The sequence below is a fragment of the Onthophagus taurus genome, chromosome 1, assembly GCF_036711975.1.
Source record: "Onthophagus taurus isolate NC chromosome 1, IU_Otau_3.0, whole genome shotgun sequence".
In the NCBI taxonomy this organism is placed as follows: Eukaryota; Metazoa; Arthropoda; class Insecta; order Coleoptera; family Scarabaeidae; genus Onthophagus; species Onthophagus taurus.
The window spans coordinates 1,662,171-1,686,071 of record NC_091966.1 but is presented as its reverse complement, the minus strand read 5'-3'; the positions used below and the strand labels follow the sequence as shown (position 1 = coordinate 1,686,071).

At 33.1% G+C, this 23,901-nt stretch overlaps 2 protein-coding genes across 2 annotated transcripts in view; one reads left to right on the top strand and one right to left on the bottom strand.

Annotated features, from left to right (window-relative positions):
• The window catches only part of LOC111418043 (SPG7 matrix AAA peptidase subunit, paraplegin), a 29,882-nt gene extending 20,849 nt beyond the window's left edge, over positions 1-9,033 (bottom strand). Inside the window, exon 1 of the mRNA XM_071194015.1 lies at positions 8,953-9,033. The gene's annotated coding sequence lies outside the window, so the exon portion shown is untranslated. The remainder of the gene's footprint in view (positions 1-8,952) is intronic.
• Positions 9,034-9,093: 60 nt separating this feature from the next.
• LOC111418044 (forkhead box protein crocodile) lies at positions 9,094-11,057 on the top strand. Its single transcript, XM_023050477.2, has one exon. It carries the CDS (start codon positions 9,616-9,618, stop codon positions 10,645-10,647), a length of 1,032 nt encoding a protein of 343 aa, XP_022906245.1. The 5' UTR covers positions 9,094-9,615; the 3' UTR covers positions 10,648-11,057.
• Positions 11,058-23,901: the final 12,844 nt, after the last annotated feature.

The following is a 23,901-nucleotide window of genomic DNA, read 5'->3' as shown; positions in this document are numbered from 1 at the left end:
AGATGGCATAAAAGTATTCAAATCACGAAACGGGCTCGAACTGCTTCCACTTAACGAGATATATCACTATAATCGCTAATAATAATAATAATAATAATAATAATAACTCTTTATTTCCTACAGGTGACCACCCAGTTACAGGAAATCAAAAACTTAAAAAAGAAAGATACGTATTTGAATACAATGAAATAAAAAAGCAAAACAAAATTCTAACAAATCAGTATAGGCTTGATACAAAAAAAAGAACAAACTAATAATAGAAACTAGTATTTAAGTATTAGAAATGCTTAAAGTAGCTCTAATTATCGACCTCAACGGGTCACAGAATAGATCGCAAAATGGTGATATTCGATTACAATACTCACAAATTAAAGATATCGGCGAATTACGTAACACATTGGTACGGCTGTGACCAGTATAAAAGATGTGTCTACAGCGCGCGTTAATACGCGGCACGACGAATGGCAATCTCTCGAGCAACCAGCCACAGTCCACATCACCCCTTATAATCTTGCAAGTAAACTTAACAAAACAGACAGCTCTACGTTGCTGCAGCGAGAGAAAATTAAACCACCAGTCCAGGACCTCAGTAACATCGTTAATGAAAGCCAGGAACAACAACGGACCAAGATTAGATCCCTGCGGGACACCCGAAGTGGGACAGAAACCATCGGAGATATGGCCCCCATAGTGCACGAACTGTCGTCGACCTATCAAATAAGATTTCATTAACAAAAGCAAGGGGTAGCCCAGACCGAGAATACTCAACTTATGCAGCAAGATAAAATGATCAAGCTGATCGAAGGCCTTTTGAAAATCCAGATACACTGCATCCACCTGTCCCCTGTTGTCAATGATATCAGCGACGAATTGGGTGAAGCATGATAGATTAGTGACTGTAGATCGACCACAAACAAAACCATGTTGCAGAGGGCTAATATATTTCCGAAGATGGAATGACATATGCCTGAATAGAACGCCTTCAAAAATCTTCGAAGCAACGCATAGCAGTGATATCGGCCTGTAGTTTACAATCTCTGCAGCGCTGCCCTTCTTCAAAATTGGGCATACGTAAGACTGTTTCCAAATGGATGGAAAGGCAGACGTCGACAAGATCAAGTTAAAGATAGTAAGCAATGGCCCGGCCGGGATCGGAGCACAGTCCCTGAATATAAAGCCCGGAATACCATCGACTCCAGCGGATGAAGTGTTCTTCACTCGCTTCAGCGCCTCTTCCACCTCCTCCAGAGAGAAACTATCCACCGACAACTGCAGGTGATGCGCGGGTTGGCCGAGATCAAAGCCCACAGGATCCGATACGATGTAAACAGAGCGAAAATAATCCGCAACATCTCTTCGCCCGAACTGAATTCTCGGTTATCTCTAACCATAAGGCCGGGGATACGCGTAACGCCCCTACGAGACCGAGCATAAGTCCAAAAGCTCTTGGGATCAGATCTCAAAGATCGCTCAATGCCATTCAAATATGACCCGTATGCTTCAGTGATCAGATGCTTAGTTAACGTCCTATAGCGCTTAAATTCTGCCAAGCAATATGTCGAACCAGTACGCTTGTGACTCGTATGCATTTTCCACTTCATGCGAATGCTATTTTTTATTTCACTAGTAAACCATACTGGCCAGCGTCGGCAAGGAGAGCCCCTCGCCGTTACAGGTACAGACAAATCTAGTACACTCTTTAGTTTCTCATAAAAAAGTTGACACGCCTCGTCCACGTTGGTGGCGTGACTGAGAAAAGACCAATCCACATCCGTAATTGATCGATATAACAACGGGTAATTGGCACGTTTGAAGTTATAATTGACATTATTATTGTGCTTAAAATGACAGAACTGATCGCGAGTCGTACAATCAATCTCGAAACACAAGGCAGGATGGTGGGAATCCTGATCCAGTAGAGGATCAAGGTCGTGACTGATTCTAAGGCTCAGGTTAGTGAAGATTAAATCAAGTGAGCGGTTATTCTTATTAAGGACTGTGTTAGATTGACAAAAATCATGGAAGTGTTGAAAATTATTTAATGCTGTCTTAAATCTGACATTAGCATCAACCGAAGAATACGAAGGGACGTTGAAGTCGCCAAGAAGGACAACACGTTCACCAGCAACGTACGGTAACGAATTATTAAATAGATCAAAGAATGCTTCAAAAGCATCGAACGGTATAGCCGGTGGAATATATAAAGTAAACATGTAAATCAATTTCCCATGGGCGCCCTGAAACTTGACTCCTACCACATCTATCAAAGGCACCGCATTAAGCAAACAGGAGAGGTCCAGCTGACACGCCATTAAGGTATTCCTCAAGCAGATCAAAACTCCTCCCCCCCTTGTCAAATCAAGAGCATCAAAATTGCGGTCACATCTAAATGCGACATAATCGGCGGGACAAAACTCCTCATTAAACACATCCTCTGACAGCCATGTCTCAGACAAACATACAATATCGCTAATCTCTTTGACTATCTTGGCTGTATGCGTACAGTTAAATGATGTCCAGAGCGACCACTTCCCATAAACCGTGTTGTAAAGAGTGATATGATCAGCACGCTTGTTACGCAGTATGAGCACCATCAAGAAGATGATGATTCTAACTATAAACATTATAAAGCTTATAGTTAGAATCAACCGATCTTCTTTGGTACTACATCTCAATAACATGTAATCCATTACATGGTCTTGCCGGTGGTCTAGTATGTGGGATTCGGCCTCTCTGCCACCTGAGAGCGTCAAGAACCAAATTCTTTCTGGATTGGGAAATATTAGTTTCGATTTTCCGCTTCGGTAGTGAATGAACTAGGTTGTGAGTCATTTTTCGACGAAATTTGCATTACTTGGCGGGTAGAGCTTTATGCGTTTACTGGTTTCGTAGGTTTCATAAGCATCTTCAGGGTTCACGATGCGTTAATTTCTGGTTTAATACTTTTTTCTTTTATATTTTAAATAGACTTTTATATCCAGATAAATTTTGTCCTATTACGAAAAAAAAGGGAAAATCGCTTAAAAGACGTTGATCTTAACGAAAAATCCGGGTAATCCGTCATCGAACGCTTGACGACGACGTCGTCACGATATTTACAGCGACACGCGTACCGATTTAGAGAAGACTCCGAGTTTCTAAGCAAATCGACCACGTGGAGAAGACAAGACGTCACGCCGAGACGAACGCTGCGTGTTTTCCTTGCTTATTAGCCGCAAATTATGAGCATCCTTTTCGGGGGCCTTACGAGGGCACCATCACTCTAACCGAACTGCCGTGACCGTGTCGCGACGCCCTCGAAATGGTGTTTGTACAGGCGCGCTTATTAATCATTACGTTTATGACTTGGCGTTGATATCCCGGATAAAACTTAAAGACTCCTTTTGTCTTCTGGTTAATTTATTATAGGTGCTTTTGAGGAGAAAATCACAATTTTTTTCGGATTTCGTTGCGCAACGTTCTCGGGGTGGATCGAGAGTAGGAAGAGAGGTGGAGAATCAATATCATGAAGCTTCCCCCGGAGCAAAACATATCGAACAAAAAGATTGCTACATTTTGAAATTTTCCCGTTATAAATATAAGTTTAGAAAAAAGAAATTCAAATCCATTCAATCTTCAAAGTGCAACATTTAGTCATCACATTCAAAGTGATTATTTTTCTAAACGCACAGATATGTTTGTTCGAACTTTCGAAATAATATTTTCACAGTTTCGTGTTCTGGCTATTATGTATTGGCCCGGTGCGTTCCTTGGTCGGGTTTGGCGCGTCGCCTACGCCTCCGGACGCGGGCATCGGGGTCGTGGAACATTAGCGGACGCATTAGGCCCAAGACGCCGCTCGTTCACCGGCAAAAAATAAAACAAATGATCAAATTACTAACCTAAATATACCCGGGAGTGAAATGGTAGATTCATTCCACGTCTACAGGAGGTCCAGAACACGTCCGAAATGACGTTGACGCGTTACATCTGCTCCGGATCCGCTCTACGACGAAGTGACGCCGTCCTTTCTCGGATGCAATAACGCACATTTTAACATATCTCTTATATTTCCTTAATTTAACTTGCAAGATCAATACGATCTAGAATCTGTGGATTTATCATTGTTGATTTTGTAATAGGGATTTAGAATTGAACCACAAATACCTCTTGGGGAGTTTTTTTTCATTATTGGAGAGGTGGCTATCGGAAGGGTCTTAGGTAAACTTTGACCTAACTAGCCTAAGATAACACTGAAGGACTACGTAAAGCCCTCAAGGATGAGCTTTTGGTTGGGATCGGTAGAAGTTTCTATAAGCATAACTGACCACCACCTGTTTTTGAAACTTTCACTATTTAATAACTCGTTTCAGGGAAGGATTTTTATGTTAAATTCAAGACAATTTGTATATTAGATTAGACATATTAGATTAGAATGCAATTCTAATAAAATTTAAAAAAAGGCTATTAATCTGTATGTTTAGTATAGTAGAATTGTTGAGATATTCTACAAAATAGCATATGCATAATAATAAATTTATTTTTTGTGACGGTTTTTGATACGACCGATTTCGGTAGATAACCATCTTCAGGAATCACAATATATGTATAGTATTTTGAAATTTTGCTACCTACTTCTTGGTAATCTAAAAAAATCATACATTCATACATTTTCTTCTCAAAACTTTTAATATAACATTTTTAAATATTATACAGATTTCGAAAGAGTATATCTTCAGCTTTAATTTAAGATACAGATCAATTCCTCATTATCATAAATAAAGAAGTTATGATTTTTTTAACCTCAATTACTTTTTGGTAATTTAAAAAATTTCATTGTATTCGTACATCTTTTTCTCAATACTTTTTATATAACATTTTTAAATATTATACAGATTTAGAAAGAGTACATCTTCCGCTTTAATTTAAGATATAGATCAATTCCTCATTGTCATAAATAAAGGAGTTATGATTTTTTGAACCTCAACTACTTTTTGGTAATTTAAAGAACGTCATTATATTCATACATTTTCTTCTCAAAACTTTTAATATAACATTTTTGAATATTATACAGATTTCGAAAGAGTATATCTTCAGCTTTAATTTAAGATATAGATCAATTCCTCATTGTCATAAATAAAGAAGTTATGATTTTTTGAACCTCAACCACTTTTTGGTAATTTAAAAAACGTCATTGTATTCATACATCTTTTTCTCAATACTTTTTATATAACATTTTTGAATATTATACAGATTTCGAAAGATTACATCTTCAGCTTTAATTGAAGATACAAATCAATTCTTCATTGTCATGAATAAAGAAGTTATGATTTTTTGAACCTCAACTACTTTTTGGTAATCTAAAAAACGTCATTACATTCATACATTTTTTTCTCAAAACTTTTAATATAACATTTTTGAATATTATACAGATTTCGAAAGATTACATCTTCAGCTTTAATTGAAGATACAAATCAATTCCTCATTGTCATAAATAAAGATGTTATGATTTTTTGAACCTCAACTACTTTTTGGTAATCTAAAAAACGTCATTACATTCATACATTTTCTTCTCAAAACTTTTAATATAACATTTTTGAATATTATACAGATTTCGAAAGAGTACATCTTCAGCTTTAATTTAAGATATGGATCAATTCCTCATTGTCATAAATAAAGAAGTTATGATTTTTTGAACCTCAATTGTTTTTTGGTAATTTAAAAAACGTCATTGTATTCATACATCTTTTTCTCAAAACTTTTTATATAACATTTTTAAATATTATACAGATTTAGAAAGAGTACATTTTCAGCTTTAATTTAAGATATAGATCAATTCCTCATTGTCATAAATAAAGAAGTTATGATTTTTTGAACCTCAACTACTTTTTGGTAATCTAAAAAACGTCATTGTATTCATACATCTTTTACTCAAAACTTTTAATACAACATTTTTGAATATTATACAGATTTCGAAAGAGTACATCTTCAGCTTTAATTTAAGATATAGATCAATTCCTCATTATCATAAATAAAGAAGTTATGATTTTTTAAACCTCAACTACTTTTTGGTAATTTAAAAAACGTCATTGTATTCGTACATCTTTTTCTCAATACTTTTTATATAACATTTTTAATATTATATAGATTTCGAAAGAGTACATCTTCAGCTTTAATTTAAGATATAGATCAATTCCTCATTGTCATAAATAAAGAAGTTATGATTTTTTGAACCTCAACTACTTTTTGGTAATTTAAAAAACGTCGTTGTATTCATACATTTTCTTCTCAAAACTTTTAATATAACATTTTTGAATATTATACAGATTTCGAAAGATTACATCTTCAGCTTTAATTGAAGATACAAATCAATTCTTCATTGTCATGAATAAAGAAGTTATGATTTTTTGAACCTCAACTACTTTTTGGTAATTTAAAAAACGTCATTGTATTCATACATCTTTTTCTCAAAACTTTTTATATAATATTTTTGAATATTATACAAATTTCGAAAGAGTACATCTTCAGCTTTAATTTAAGATATAGATCAATTCCTCATTGTCATAAATAAAGAAGTTATGATTTTTTGAACCTCAACTACTTTTTGGTAATTTAAAAAACGTCATTGTATTCATACATCTTTTTCTCAAAACTTTTTATATAACATTTTTGAATATTATACAGATTTCGAAAGAGTACATCTTCAGCTTTATTTTAAGATATAGATCAATTCCTCATTGTCATAAATAAAGAAGTTATAATTTTTTGAACCTCAACTACTTTTTGGTAATTTAAAAAACGTCATTGTATTCATACATCTTTTTCTCAAAACTTTTTATATAACATTCTTGAATATTATACTGATTTAAAAAGAGTACATCTTCAGTTTTAATTGAAGATATAAATCAATTCTTCATTGTCATAAATAAAGAAGTTATGATTTTTTGAACCTCAACTACTTTTTGGTAATCTAAAAAACGTCATTACATTCATAAATTTTTTTCTCAAACCTTTTTATATAACATTTTTGAATATTATACAGATTTCGAAAGAGTACATCTTCAGCCTTTATTGAAAATATACAGGGTGTGTCAAATCTCTGAAATATAGCCAATAATTTCGCCATTTGTGGTTTTACAGAAAAATGTTTCAAATAAAAGTTTCTTTATTAATTGTGGCGCACGTTTTGGCGATATTTGCTTGTTTATATTGTTTTTTGTTTCGTTGCTATGGCAACCAACATTGTTATTTTAAATGGAATGCATATGTTTTTTTTGCATATTTTGATAGAAGATAAATCCCTCTACGCGATGAACATATCAAATCATATGGTTGTATAAGAAAAAATGCGTTCTCTGAAAATTGACAGCTTTAAATGTCAAAAAATTAACAGTTTAAACAAATATGGCGCAATTAAGCGAACGACAAAGAATACAAATTTTAATGCTGTATGGGTACGGTGATAGAAAATGCACTCAAAGTGAAGTTTGTACACTGTTTAATAATATTTACCCGGATATACAATCCACAGTATCCAAAATATTAAAAAAATTTCTTAACACCGAAAGTGTTAACTTTCCAAAAAGTGGACGGCTGAAGACAGCTACCAATGACGAAATTACATTAAATGTGTGTCACCGTACTCATACATTATTAATTATTCATAATTGTTGAAACTGTCATTTTTTGACATTTAAAGCTGTCAACGGCATTATTTCGGTGCCTACTTTGATTGTAAATTACTGATTTAATATTTTCAGAAAACGCATTTTTCTCGATTTTTTTCTTATACAACCATATGACTTGATATGTTCATCGTATAGAGGGACTTATCTTCTATCAAAGTATGCAAGAAAAAACATATGCATCCCATTTGAAATAACAATATTGGTTGCCATAACAATGAAACAAAAAACAATACGAACAAGCAAATACCGATAAAAAATGCGCCACGATTAATAATGATACTTGTATTTGAAACAATTTTCTTTAAAACCACAAATGGCGAAGTTATTGGCTATATTCCAGACATTTGACACACCCTGTATATCGACTCTTCATTTTCATAAATAAGTAAGATACGATTTTTTGAAAGTTAACTAATCTTTCAAGCTTCAAACCTTTAAAGCTCTAACATCAACCTTAAGTTATCATCAACTACCGCCATCAAGATAACACTGAATTCATGTTTATAATTAAAACAAATTGAGTTTCAGGTTTGTCATTGCATCGTTTTTGTTAATAACATCACAATGGAGTGGAGTTTTGACCAAATTTTTACACAAACTTTGTACGTAATACACTTCGTAAATAGAGCTCTTCAAGAACGATTGTTTAGAAACCACGAAATTTATTTTGCAAGAATGTCAATCTCTTATAACTCAATATAATACAATGTGTAATCAAAATGTTATAAATGTAGTTAATCTTTCTATTGGGACAATATAATTTACGATGATATTTCTTAACTTCTTTAAAAGTGTTAAGTGAAAGTGTTAAGTGTTGTGTATTAAGGAATCAAATTTTTTGATAAACAAGAAGTTTCAGCACATTGAGAAGAATGAGAAAGATCTACAATGACTGCATCGAAAGAAGGTTAATAAGAGTTCAAGAAAAGTAGGAACCAGTTGTTAACGGATTAATTTAGAAATTTTATTTTTAAATTTTCTTAATAAGTTAGTGACCATAAAACTTTTTGTTCCGGAAGTAACCAATATGGTAGTGTTTACTTAAAGAATCTTGTAATCTCGCGACGCCATAGAGAGATCCTTTGTCGGCACTCGCGCTGAAAAACCGTCAAGATACGCGCGGCTTCGTTGTTATTTCAGTTTGCGGAAGCCTGCGGCGAACGTTTTAGTGCTTGCGGTGTGCCCGAAAAGCAGTAAATTAGACTCGCACCGGGTCATACCAGATGTGAACGGCATTCGAAACCGAGATAATTCAGTACGTGATCTTTGACAATAGAATTCTCACCGGGACGTCTTCGCCGAGAAGACTTCTCCAAGAAGAAGATATTAACTAATCGCGCACTTTTTTTCTAAACAGGTGGTCGGTGGAAAAACCGCGCAGAACACGTGGTTCGGAAGCCGATAGCAAACTGAGGCGTCGCGTCGCGATCCACAAGCGCCTCGACGCTGTTTTCTCTGGACGTCTCTCCGACCATCCGTGCCAAGGTACACAAAACATCCCCACGTGTGTTGATTTCGAAAATAGGAGCGAAATGAATAGGGGTAACAATCGGGTTTTCCGGGAACGGCGAAGGATTCTCCTGTTATAGCCCTTTCGATTCGGGCAAAAAAAACTGTTCACTATAGGCATAGGCCGAAGGCCCCCTTAGGACGGTTGCGAATTGATCGAAGAAGGCGGTGGAGTTTGCCATCCTATTGGTTGGGATCCCGTAGGAGGTGCTGCGCCACATCGCTGCGCGCTTCAACAGGACCAGCCGTTTCAACGTCTGTTTTCATTAGTAACATTGCGTCCCGGCAAGAAGCAACATACGGTGTTTTTACTTAATCTCTGAGTAAACCGGCCCATGTTGTGTATCATAATATTAAGTGAACGCTAAATTGTTTTCGGAAGATCGAGCCAAACGAAAACAGAAAACCCTTCGGCCCCCCGGCGCTCGAAAACCCCACGATGCACACCATTTTTAGCGAAACCCAGAATGCTTACTATCGCCACGGTGGCGGATATGCCACGGCCGTCACCGCCACCAATCCTTACACGTACGAACAATACTCCAGATATGGATATCCGGCTTGGCCTCACCAACAACATCAACTCACCTCCGCCAAAGATATGGTCAAACCTCCCTATTCCTACATCGCATTAATCGCAATGGCAATTCAAAACGCACCGGATAAAAAAATCACCCTTAACGGCATCTACCAATTCATCATGGAACGTTTCCCTTACTACAGAGAAAATAAACAAGGTTGGCAAAATTCCATCAGGCATAATCTTAGTTTGAACGAGTGTTTCGTTAAAGTCCCAAGGGACGACAAAAAACCGGGAAAAGGGAGTTATTGGACTTTAGACCCCGATTCGTACAACATGTTCGATAACGGCTCATATTTGCGTAGACGCAGGCGTTTCAAGAAAAAAGACGCCCTCCGAGAAAAAGAGGAAGCCCTGAAACGGCAACAACTTCAAAGCGAAATCATACCAAAACGAGAAACGGAAAAAATCGAAGAAACAAAAACTAAACTTGAATGCAAACCAAAACGAGAACCGAACGAACTTTCCCAATGTATGAACGCCAAATCGGTTATCGTTCATCAAGAACACATAATCGGCGATGTTGCCGCCTCAATTATGGATCCGACCACTTTCAGTGTTGATAGTCTTATTACTAATAGGGCGGATCAATCTCATAATTATACAAATCCAAGACTTCATTCATCGGGGGGGATGTATTATTGTCCGACCGCTCCTCAACAATACATCGAAGATTCAACCCCGAGATACAGTCCTTGGTACAGTCCCGAAACATCACCGGAATCCGCAACAACGGCTTCGACTTATCGTGATATAATTTTCGATGGGGCCCCACCGAGTTGTCAATTAGCTGGATTTCGACACGGTGCCGGCGTTTCACCGAGTCCACCGAGTTACAGACCGACGCCGACGTCTTATTACCAACAAGACTGCATCGGACAAAAATACTAAAGGAAGACTGTTAAGTAGTAAATTAGAGTTCGATTTTCGTTCGTTAAATTCGTTCATTGTGATACCCCCCGAGTACAGTCCAGTGCTATAGTTTACGTTCCTAAAATACGAGTGAATGCGCCATTCCCGTCGCCACGCATTTACGGCCGAAGGCAATAGTGTAATAGTTGTAACTGTAATAAGCCGTTTTTTTTTCGGCTGTAATTAATAGAGAAATAAAAGAAAAATAATAAAAAAATAAATAACGTTGTGTGCGATGTATATAAATTATTCGGTATTTGTATTATATTGCGTTAGGCTAAGTAGGCAGATATGTATGTTGTCGTTATCGATGATATGAATCCGAGCGTGAGTACATATTAATTATTTATTTGAGAGCTGAAATAAAATGACTTTTTGTCGGTCGTATTAAAAAATATTGACTTTTTATTTTAATATTATTACCAATTTTTCCTAATATTTATTTAAATCAAAACAATTAATTTTTATTTCAAATATTTTTATTAAATAAATTTTATTACATTAAATAACAAAAATGTATTCTACTATTCACCAGTTTTGGTTCTTATTGCCATCATCAAAAGACTAAACTAATTTAAACTTTCATTTTTCTTTCAAAAATTATATATATACATATTTTATCTGATTGATGAAAAGATTGGTGATTTCTTGGGTGTCATCCGTCTTCGGATAATATCCATAAGATATTACGCATTGGAAAGATCATCATCAAAGTGATGAGAAGTTTGCGATTAAAGTTCTGCAAGTGTTAGAATTTCTGTTGAGGTTTGCTTCAATTAGGTCATCAATTATTATAAAACAGCTGTAAAGTGGAACAGTATGCTGATCGATTGTAAATAACTAAATGATTATAATTATCTTAAGTATCTTGTGATGTTTAAAAATTAATATCTCATAAACTAAAAGATATTTTGAAAATAGGATTATTTCATTAAAAAGGTTATAATTTGTATGACAAGTGCCGAGAATTTCATAATGATTTGTTGAAAACCTGATTTATTATGATTTTTTGAAAATGATTGAAAATAATTGTTTATTCTGAATAATGAGATTATCTTAAAAAATTAATATCTCAAGAACTAAAAGATATTTTGCAAAACCGTTTTTTTCACTTGAAAGCTTACAATTTGAACTAGATTTGCTGATAGTTTCATAACGATTTATTGAAATTCCAATTTATTGCGATTTTTTGAAAATTTTGATATAAATCATGTTACAAATATCATTATACCAGCAGCAATGTGATGATCAGTTCTGGATTAATATGATATTAATCACTAATCGTATTAAGAAATGTTCGTTATGAACTCTAAATGCATTTGCTTTAATCGGGTTTATTTCATTAAGCAGTTATACCAACTTAATTGGCGTGAATACGAAAAATGTCAAAATCATCAATTTTAACAACAATTATGTTTTGTATCTCGAGAATTAAAAGATTTAGAACGAAATGTTTCGGATAAAAAATGTTCGCTATTAACTTTAACTGCATTTCTTTTTACCGGGTTTATTTCATTATGCAGTTTTACCAACTTAATTAGTGTGAATACGAAAACTGTCAAAATCATCAATTTTAACAAAGTTGTATTTTATATCTTAAGAATTAAAAGATTTAGAACGAAATGTTTCGGATAAAAGATGTTCGTTATTAACTCTAAATGCATTTCCTTTAATCGTGTTTATTTCATTAAGCAATTATACCAACATAATTGGCGTGAATACGAAAAATGTCAAAATCATCAATTTTAACAACAATTATGTTTTATATCTCGAGAATAAAAAGAGATAGAACAAAATGTTTCGGATAAAAAATGTTCGTTATTAACTGTAAATGCATTTCCTTTAATCGGGTTTATTTCTTTAAGCAGTTATACCAACTTACCGGATGTGAATACGAAAAGTGTCAAAACATCAATTTTAATGAAAATTATGTTTTATATTTCGTAAAGTAAAAGATTTAGAACAAAGTATTTCGGATAAAAAATGTTCGTTATTAACTCTAAATGCATTTCCTCTAATCATGTTTATTTCATTAAGCAGTTATACCAACTTAACGGATGTGAATACGAAAAGTATCAAAATTATCAATTTTAATAAAAATTTTATTTTTTATCTTGAGAATTAAAAGATTCAGAACAAAATGTTTCGGATAAAAATGTTCGTTATTAACTCTAAATGCATTTCCTTTAATTGGGTTTATTTCGTTAAGTAGTTATACCAACTTAATTGGTATTAATACGAAAACTGTCAAAATCATCAATTTTAACAAAAATTATATTTTATATCTCGAGAATTAAAAGATATAGAACAAAATGTTTCGGATAAAAAATATTCGTTATTAACTCTGTTTGCATTTCCTTTAATCGGGTTTATTTCATTAAGCAGTTTTACCAACTTAATTGGCGTGAATACGAAAAATGTCAAAATCATCAATTTTAACAACAATTATGTTTTATATTTCGAGAATTAAAAGAGATAGAACAAAATGTTTCGGATAAAAAATGTTTGTTATTAACTCTAAATGCATTTCCTTTAATCAGGTTTATTTCATTACGCAATTATACCAACTTAATTGGCGTGAATACGAAAAACGTCAAAATCATCAATTTTAACAACAATTATGTTTTATATCTCGAGAATTAAAAAATTTAGAACAAAATGTTTCAGATAAAAAATGTTCGTTATTAACTTTAAATGCATTTTCTTTAACTGGGTTTATTTCATTAAGCAGTTATACCAACTTAACGGATGTGAATACGAAAAGTGTCAACATCATCAATTTTAACAAAAATTATATTTTATATCTCGAGAATTAAAAGATTTAGAACAAAATGTTTCGGATAAAAAATGTTCGTTATTAACTCTATATGCATTTCCTTTAATCGGGTTTATTCCATTAAGCAGCTATACCAACTTACCGGATGTGAATACGAAAAGTGTCAAAACATCAATTTTAATGAAAATTATGTTTTATATTTCGTAAAGTAAAAGATTTAGAACAAAGTATTTCGGATAAAAAATGTTCGTTATTAACTCTAAATGCATTTCCTCTAATCATGTTTATTTCATTAAGCAGTTCTACCAACTTAACGCATGTGAATGCGAAAAGGGTCAAAATCATCAATTTTAACAGAAATTATATTTAATATCTCGAGAATTAAATGATTTAGAACAAAATGTTCCGGATAAAAAATGTTTGTTATTAACTCTAAATGCATTTCCTTTAATCGTGTTTATTTCATTAAGCAGTTCTACCAACTTAACGGATGTGAATACGAAAAGTGTCAAAATCATCAATTTTAACAGAAATTATATTTAATATCTCGAGAATTAAATGATTTAGAACAAAATGTTTCAGATAAAAAATGTTCGTTATTAACTCTAAATGCATTTTCTTTAACTGGGTTTATTTCATTAAGCAGTTATACCAACTTAGCGGATGTGAATACGAAAAGTGTCAAAATCATCAATTTTAACCAAAATTATATTTTATACCTCGAGAATTAAAAGATTTAGAACAAAATGTTCCGGATAAAAAATGTTTGTTATTAACTCTAAATGCATTTCCTTTAATCGTGTTTATTTCATTAAGCAGTTCTACCAACTTAACGGATGTGAATACGAAAAGTGTCAAAATCATCAATTTTAACAGAAATTATATTTAATATCTCGAGAATTAAATGATTTAGAACAAAATGTTTCAGATAAAAAATGTTCGTTATTAACTCTAAATACATTTTCTTTAATTGGGTTTATTTCATTAAACAGTTCTACCAACTTAACGGATGTGAATACGAAAAGTGTCAAAATCATCAATTTTAACAGAAATTATATTTAATATCTCGAGAATTAAATGATTTAGAACAAAATGTTTCAGATTAAAAATGTTCGTTATTAACTCTAAATGCATTTCCTTTAACTGGGTTTATTTCATTAAGCAGTTCTACCAACTTAACGGATATGAATACGAAAAGTGTCAAAATCATCAATTTTAATAAATATTATATTTTATATCTCGAGAATTAAAAAATTCAGAACGAAATGTTTCGGATAAAAAATGTTCGTTATTAACTCTAAATACATTTCCTCTAATCATGTTTATTTCATTAAGCAGTTCTACCAACTTAACGGATGTGAATGCGAAAATGGTCAAAATCATCAATTTTAACAGAAATTATATTTAATATCTCAAGAATTAAATGATTTAGAACAAAATGTTCCGGATAAAAAATGTTTGTTATTAACTCTAAATGCATTTCCTTTAATCGTGTTTATTTCATTAAGCAGTTCTACCAACTTAACGGATGTGAATACGAAAAGTGTCAAAATCATTAATTTTAACAGAAATTATATTTAATATCTCGAGAATTAAAAGATTTAGAACAAAATGTTTTAGATAAAAAATGTTCGTTATTAATTCTATATGCATTTTCTGTAACTGGATTTGTTTCATTAAGCAATTATAGCAACTTAATTTTAACAACAATTATGTTTTATATCTCGAGAATTAAAAGATTTAGAACAAAATGTTTCATCTTATGGAGCAGCAATATGATGGTCAGTTACGGATTGATACAATATTAATTGTAGAGCGTCACCGCAAGCGGCTTAAATTAAAGCCGCGACTCAGCAATACAATAATCAGTTTAGGGTTGATGTGATAGTAATTGTAGAGAATAAGTCATATATTTCTTACTATAATTCGTCGTTTGATAATCTGATGTAAGTTTATAGAGTAAAGTAAGTCGTCCAAAGTAGTTCATTTGATATTGATGTTAACGTGAAGATAAGATAGCCATCCATAATCAAGATCTAATTGAACGTCAACCCAAAGCTACTCAAAATGTTTCCTTGAATGTCTTTTCAATAATTTTGTTATTTATGCGATAATATCACTCTCGGAATATATTGAAGGAAAAAATACTGCAACATAAGGCCACAAAGGATGTGGAACTTAATAATATTTTAAAGAAAATTGTTGGACCAAGAATTTTTGCCATTCAACATCAATCTTCAGTTAGTCGAGTCTTTACACTTAACCTTCTATTGACTCATTTCACGAGGTAAATCTACGATAGTTCTCTAGTCGTAAAAACTGTTACAAATTCATTACAATTTCTTAAAGTGTTATTTTTTCTTGCAATAAAGGGAGCAACTTTGGACACAATATTCCTGATTTATCAAACTACCGTATCTTGTTCTCGTTAAACTTGTTTTTTTGTCTTATTTATGAATCACAAAGTTTTACAACCTTTGTAATATAAAATATACTTTGAAATACGCTGGGTCCTTTACTATTTTTATTAACGATTTACTTGAAGTTTTACAAAGCTTTGCGTTAATGTGTGTTGATGAAGTCAAAATGTACTATAATATATTGTCGGATGCTGATTGTAATTGTGTATAGGAATACAAAGTAGATAGTGTGTATATAAAAAAGATTCATTGAGCACTTCTTGGTGTACTCACTATCTTAGTTGTGATAATCATCCTTTATATGGTATTTGGTGCTACCATGACTTTTTGTCATCATTTGGTTTAAAGTTGCTGTAAATTGGAACACTAGGAAGTCTGTGACAAAGAGATTGTGACAAATCAACTTCAAATTTCTTAGAGTTACGTCTACTAAGCTCCATATTCGTTCCAACTCTCTCGCTTTCAAATACTGACAGCGAATTTTCTTTATTCTTCACAGTTTCTTTACTTATTTGAATTTTAATGCAAATAAGTCTCCTACATAAATTTTATTCATTAATGTTAATGATATATTAGTTCAGAGGTTTAGGCAGAATTAATGAAAATTGTAAATAAAGCAAACAACTGGGAATGATGAATATTTGAGATCTGATGGACCATATATTTGGCAAAAGGATTAGTTTAATCTGTTTTCAGATGACGATGTTATATATATAAGCAAATACATAAGCAAAGGAATCAAAGGACAAAGTTGATCCATAATTAAAGAGTTAATGAAAGAAGTAAAGATACATCAACAACATTAAAAGTGATGGTTGTGGTTTAAAATTGTCTACTTCAAAAGTAAATTTCATTTAATTTAAGAAATAAAATGAATTCATTTTTAAATTTTAGATTTAGTATATTTTTATGAGAAACAGTAGGAAATGACAATATAAATAACATAAAAAAAGATATTATATTTTACAAGACCACATCTTAAAAAAAAATGAAACAAACATCTCCATCAAAAAGAGGAAAAAAAGAAACAAGAAAAATATTCTTTTAAATCTTTTTAAAATCACTTTTTAATCTAAATATTTATAAAATACAAAGAAAGACGAGAGGAAAAATTTGCAAATCAAAGTCAAATAGGTACCTACATCCAAAAGAAACATTAAAGGACATTAAAAGTTTTCTTACTAAATTTTTTTTTCTTCTCGTTATTAGTTTACATTTAAATTTTTTACGTTTTGCTCGGTTTACATTAAACCCTCGATTTATTTATCGCCGACGTAAATAGTAATAAATCAGTCGGTTGAGACTGCGACATCACGATAATAATAATAATAATAATAATTTTCGGTCGCGCGTGTAAGAAAAAAAAATATTTCGGCCACGAATAGCGGCCCGTTTTAATGATAGACGGTTCCAGCGTTTTAATGCCCGTTTAAAATTGGTACACCTAGAATGTTTAGACGATTTTATGATTTGTTTGAAAAAGAGTAAGTGTGTAAAACCTCACACGACGCCAACATGCGGTTGAAACTAACTAAAACCTCTTTTGTGGTAAACCGATTAAACCATTAATTCATTTCATTATTTTAACTATAAAGAATTTAAAACAAAATGTGGGAGTTAGGTTGGGTATTAATCTCTGTGTACGTGAAACTGTCGGGAAAAAAAATCCGAGGTTACATAAAAAATATGAAAATTCCGTTTGTGTATGCATTAACGCCGCGGTCGGCCCCACAAAAAGTCGCTATTTATTTACCAAACAACTCGGGGACGTGATTTTGGCGGAGAGCTTCGCTTTTTCCGTTTTGTCATTTTTGCAAAAAGCGGACGAGCGTTTCAAAAAAAATCCTCGAAATGGAAAAACCGTCGATGCTGTTTGTTCTATTATATTTAATTCGGCGGCGAGAATTGCCGGACGAACGATCGTATACGTTTTGCGCGGAAACAGGACGTTTGTCCCCGGCATTATGATGTTATTACAATAAATATTTATTATGCCCTGCAAATGATTTCGCTTACGCCCCCGCTCTGTAATGATATTGTGTGGTGAAAAAACATGGCACCGCAAAACCACTTATAAACCGATTTACGAACTAATAGATAAACGGATTATTATCACGTTTTTATTTATTAATCTTTCATTTTTACTCGCTTTGTGTTACACATTTTCAACATAAAACGTGATTATGATAATATTTCTTTTCTCATATAAACAATTCAAAATAATTACATACATCCACTATAAATTTATTTTTCTAAAATCTATATGAATTGCGAACACCATTTGGGATTATATAAATAAAAAAAATCTGTGCATTTTCATATTCAAGACTCAGCGTAATCTTCAGTCTTTGAAGAAATAGCAACACTTCGAATGTTCTGGCGTTATTCCAAGACAATGCACTTTGCTTGGTTATTATTGTGCTTACTTCTCGTAAACGAAGTTCACCTTAGACTAAATGCTTCTTTTTCTAACTTTCCAAAAACGTCGTGATCTTTTCAGGTGTTTGTTGAATCAATGTGAAATGACGCTGTTAATAAACGAATCGCTGCAAAAGTAGCGCACGTATAAAACAACCACCTAACAGTATTGTTTTACGATAAAGGTACACAAGTCAAAGCGATCACCAACCCAAATCCAATCGGTAAAGAAACTAAGTACACAGGAAAAAATCGTGTCGTGTAAAAATTTTAGAGTAGTTGGTAAAAAGAATTAGAGTAAAAATTGTAATACCACATGGTAAAAACAACTCTAATGTACACTATATTTAATATTAATATAGAGTTCATATATTATTCACTTAATAGAGTAGTTTTTACAGTTCTCTAAAGGAGAGTTCTTTTTTACTTATGTTAGTGAAGTTATGTAATATATAAAACATTAAATTTTACACTAGACGTGTACTTTTCCTTCGGATACTTCGTAGGCACCGCACTATTTTGCTCGGGATTACTCGTCGCTACCACGTGATCAATATGTGGTGTGATACAGCTAAAATTGGTCATCTACTAAACGAGTCGGAACTCGATAGCGTCTCGAGACCTGATTTACGCGATATAGAAAGAAAGAACGATTATTTTTATTTTAACTATGTTTGCTAAAATAAAACATTCATGATGTGAAATTAGTGGAACTTCCGGAAGATTTTACATACAAGTTCCTTGTGAAGATTGGTAAGTATGTGCAACTTGGTGCAACTATACATATAGGAAACTTATAGAAGACTCATTAGATGCAGTTTTGATGGTGACTCGGTGGAAACTTTAAAATGAATTAAGGGCCGGTTGTACAATATAGCGATAAACTTCCCGACAGCGTTATCTGGCAGATAAGTTAGTTTGTACTGTATTACAATGTACGGATATTTTTGTCGGTGAGATTATCGGCAGGATAACTTATCGGGTACTCAGCGGTGCCGATAAGACACTTGTTCGGCAGATATTTATGGTTACCAAGGTTTTTATATAAAAACTTTGTATGATTACTGCATAGGTTAACCTCTAACATTAAACGTTAACCTTATATATACGATGTGTCAGTGAAAATTTTTTTAAACAATTTATATTGTCAAAGTCATAATTCAAACTTCAAAGAAAGACGTTGGCGTTACCATTCTACGGCATAAATCACTAGATATGGGGAAAAACTAGTACCAACCGACTCTTGTTTCGCTGATAGCAATCCTACTGACAAAAACAGTTTGTACAACAGCGAATATCTTTATCCTCCTGATAAGTTTATCGGGCGGATAGATATCAGGTAGATTTATCGGTATATTGTACAACCGGCCCTAAGTATTATACAGCGTGTCCCGTATCTTCCGCATCAGAGCATTATACGGTTGTAGAATACATTATTCTGAAGCGATCTTTCTAATAAAATTTTTTCAAAATGTTTATAATAACCGCACGGGAACTGTTTAACGACGACCAATAACGGACGACTTTGATTCATCGAAAAAGTTTATTTCTCTTTCCATGACGAATCTATTGGTGAGTACACGTGGGAAACGAGTTATCATCGGCGTAGCGAACCGGCCGAGGGTGGCACCGATTACCTGAGTCTGATTTGCGATCTGCTGATTGGACGAAAAACAGTTCCTTTAAACAGTTCCCGTGCGGTTATTATAAACATTTCGAAAAAATTTTATTAGAAAGATCGCTTCAGAATAATGTATCCTACAACCGTATAATGCTCTGATGCGGAAGATACGGGACACGCTGTATATATTATGTATGTATATAAACAGAATTTAATTTTTTTAAATTTAAGTTATAACAATATATTACAAGTAAAAATAAAAACAAATATTTTATAATTTTGATTTTTATTACAAACGTAACACTTCCCTAAAAATACTCCACTTCCTATTAAATATTAACACAAATAAGTTTAAGATACACACTATTTAGTGATATTTTGTCAATTAATAGAGTAAAATTAGAGCGAATTTTTAATAATTTACACTGATTAGATTAGAAATGTATCCAATTAGAGTCACGACAACATCTAGTTAGATTACATATAATACACTGTTATAGAGTAATGATTTTACACTATTTAATAAACACCATCTTCTCACTATTTAGTGTAAATTTTTAATCTATTCACCTACACTATATAGTGCAAAAAAATAACTCTAAATAAATTGGACCGATCTGAACCATGTTTTAGAGTTGATTTTTACTCTATATTTTTTTTTGTGTAGAAGCAGGGCAAAAAGCAACAAAGAAAAATAGAGTTTGATAATTACCTGGAGAAGACATTTCAACCTAACAATCCACCAGATGACGTCAATATGATGACGAATAAAGTTAAACAAGAAGATATAGAAATTGATTTAATTACCCCAAAACAACTTACAACAAGATTAACAGTAGAAAAGTGGGCTATGACTTAATAACTAGAAAAGTTAAAAGAATTGCCAAGAAAAGGAATTGTAAAGTGAACAAAATTGCTCAACATGTAGTTCCGATTAAAACATGTTAGAGGATCGTAAAGGTAATTATGATATACAGCGTGTCCCGTATCTTCCGCATCAGAGCATTATACGGTTGTAGGATACATTATTCTGAAGCGATCTTTCTAATAAAATTTTTTCGAAATGTTTATAATAACCGCACGGGAACTGTTTAAAGGAACTGTTTTTCGTCCAATCAGCAGATCGCAAATCAGACTCAGGTAGTCGGTGCCACCCTCGGCCGGTCCGCTACGCCGATGATAACACGTTTCCCACGTGTACTCACCAATAAATTCGTCATGGAAAGAGAAATAAACTTTTTCGATGAATCAAAGTTGTCCGTTATTGGTCGTCGTTAAACAGTTCCCGTGCGGTTATTATAAACATTTCGAAAAAATTTTATTAGAAAGATCGCTTCAGAATAATGTATTCTACAACCGTATAATGCTCTGATGCGGAAGATACGGGACACGCTGTATAAACTAGGAAAATCTCCTAACGAGATCAGCTCTTATAGACCAATCTCATTACTTCCGAGCATATCTAAACTTTTTGAAAACTTATTTCTGAAACGTTTAATCCACCAATTTGGCTTTATAAACAAGCATAGCACAATAGATCAAGTGCATAGTGAAAAGACATTAGAAGAAAAGAAAATCTGTGTGAAACCAATATAAAAATTACAATGCCAAAACAGGCTCTAGGAAGAATCTACGTTTGGTCATAGATCTAATCACTGGACATTGCCATCTACAGAAGCACTTACTCAACAGTGTGGAGTGACATCTGCAGAGGATGCATTGAGGAGGAGGAATCGGCGGAACACATTCTATGTGACTGCGTGGCCCTCCATACATTAAGGTTATTCATTTTTGAAGATATCCAGATTCGCATGTGTAGAATCAGGTCAGCACAACCAGGACAAATTCTAGCCTTTGTCTCCAAGGTAATATGGCTGGAAGGACCCTAATGCTGACCAAAAGAGAGAAGTAAGTACAAGGGATCTACTGAGGTCAAAGTGCTGTGGGCGGTGCAGCCTTCCTTCCCGCGAATCCAGAATCCAGTACTTTGTTCTGTTGAGTGATTATATTAAAAATAGATATTTCAGCGTTAAATTTGAAAATAAATATTCCAAAATGAAGAAAATTAACACCGGTGTTCCCTAAAATAGTGTCTTAAGTACAATCTTATGATGTGTTGTCGAGAGATTTGCTACAATCATCTGAAACGGTGATTGCTACCTTTGCAAATGATACTGCATTACTTGCTATAAGTAAAAACATTGCAGAAACTATCAACAAAACTTGATGGAAAATAAAATTAAACGAAAATAAATCCATGCAGGTGATTTTCACAAAGAAAAAGTAAAGATATGTTAAACCAGTTTGGGTTTATGGAATACAACTATGAAGTTGCACTGAAGAAAGTAACATCGATATTGTACAGAGGTTACATAATATCAAATTAAGGAACTCATCTCTTCCATATTAAGAAATAAGGACTTACATTGCAGTGTTTCGGTTGCAAACTAACTTCGGTAAAGTTTGGCTGGAATATGAATGATTTTGTCTGATTAAGCAAAGGCCGTTTGAGAGCGAGGCTCAACGTATAGTTCCGATTAAAACATGTTAGAAGATCCCAAAGGTAATTATGATACTTAAACTAGGAAAATCTCCTAACGAGACCAGCTCTTATAGACTAATCTCATTACTCCCGAGCATATCTAAACTTTTTGAAAACTTATTTCTGAAACGTTTAATCCATCAATTTGGCTTTATAAACAAGCATATCATAATAGATCAAGTACATAGAATAACTTCTAAGACAGTGTCTTAGGTCCAATCCTATATTTGTTGTCGAGAGATATACTGCAATCATCTGAAACGGTGATTGCTACCTTTGCAGATTATAGTGTATTACTTGCTATAGGTAAAAATATTGCAGAAACTATCAACAAAACTTGATGTAGCGTTAATAAATCGACGCAGGTGATTTTCACAAAGAAAAATTAGAACACAAATCAGTAAGGAAAGAGCACGTGATAAAGATATATTAAACCAGTTTGGGTTTATGGCCTACAACTATGAGGTTGGACTGAAGAAAGTAACATCGATATTATACAGAGGTTCCAGAACAACATATTAAGGAACATTGTAAATATGAATTTGTATATAAGAAATAGGGATCTTGGGGTAGCAACGGTATAAGAAGAAATTCAGAACAAAGACTTCTTCATTATATCAATGAAGAAGTTATCCAACACTTGGACAATAGTCAGTAAGTACGCAAACTTCAAAGAAACCAACCGTTTGAGTTTTTAATACTAGATAATAATATATGCAAGGAATCAGGAAACTAGAATGGCCATGAGGTGCTCCTACATTCAATTTTTTGTTGCTTTTTTAAATTTTTTGTATTTCTTGTAGAAATCCTGTGTGTCAATAATTCCTTCACCAAAAAGTAGCCGGATTCACAGTTGGCATCTTGGTAAGTTCTCACATGGTGTATAGAAGAAGCTCATCTCTTAGATATTAAGAAATAAATTTGGCTGGAAAATGAATGATTTTGCCTGATTAAGGCCAAGTTTATTCACCTTTGGTTAAATTTAATTATAGGATTTTTACCATAGTTACTGGTCAAATAGCCAATCATGGCAAGTGAAATTACAGTAACCATGGATAACATCCTGTAGTTAAATGTAACCAAAGGTGAATAAACTGGACCTAAGCAAAGGCCGTTTGAGAGCGAGGCTCTATAACTGCTATCATATCAATCCAAAACTAATTTAAACATTGCAGTATTTCGATCTCAAAAAAGAGAACAAACCAGTTTAAGGTCGTGTAGAGAGCATAAGAGTGAGCTATGCTTGGTACCAGCCAGAATCAGACATGAGGATTTAAAAATTCACTCGAAAAGCATCTTCCATAAACGACACATCTTCCGGAAACTGGTCATCATATTGTGGCGCCTCGGCCTCAAGCGGCCTCGGATTTAATTAAGATAAAAATTGTCTCATTAATATCAAATCTTCTTCAATTTTTGAACAGTTAAAACGAAAACTTATTTTTTCAAAAAGAAT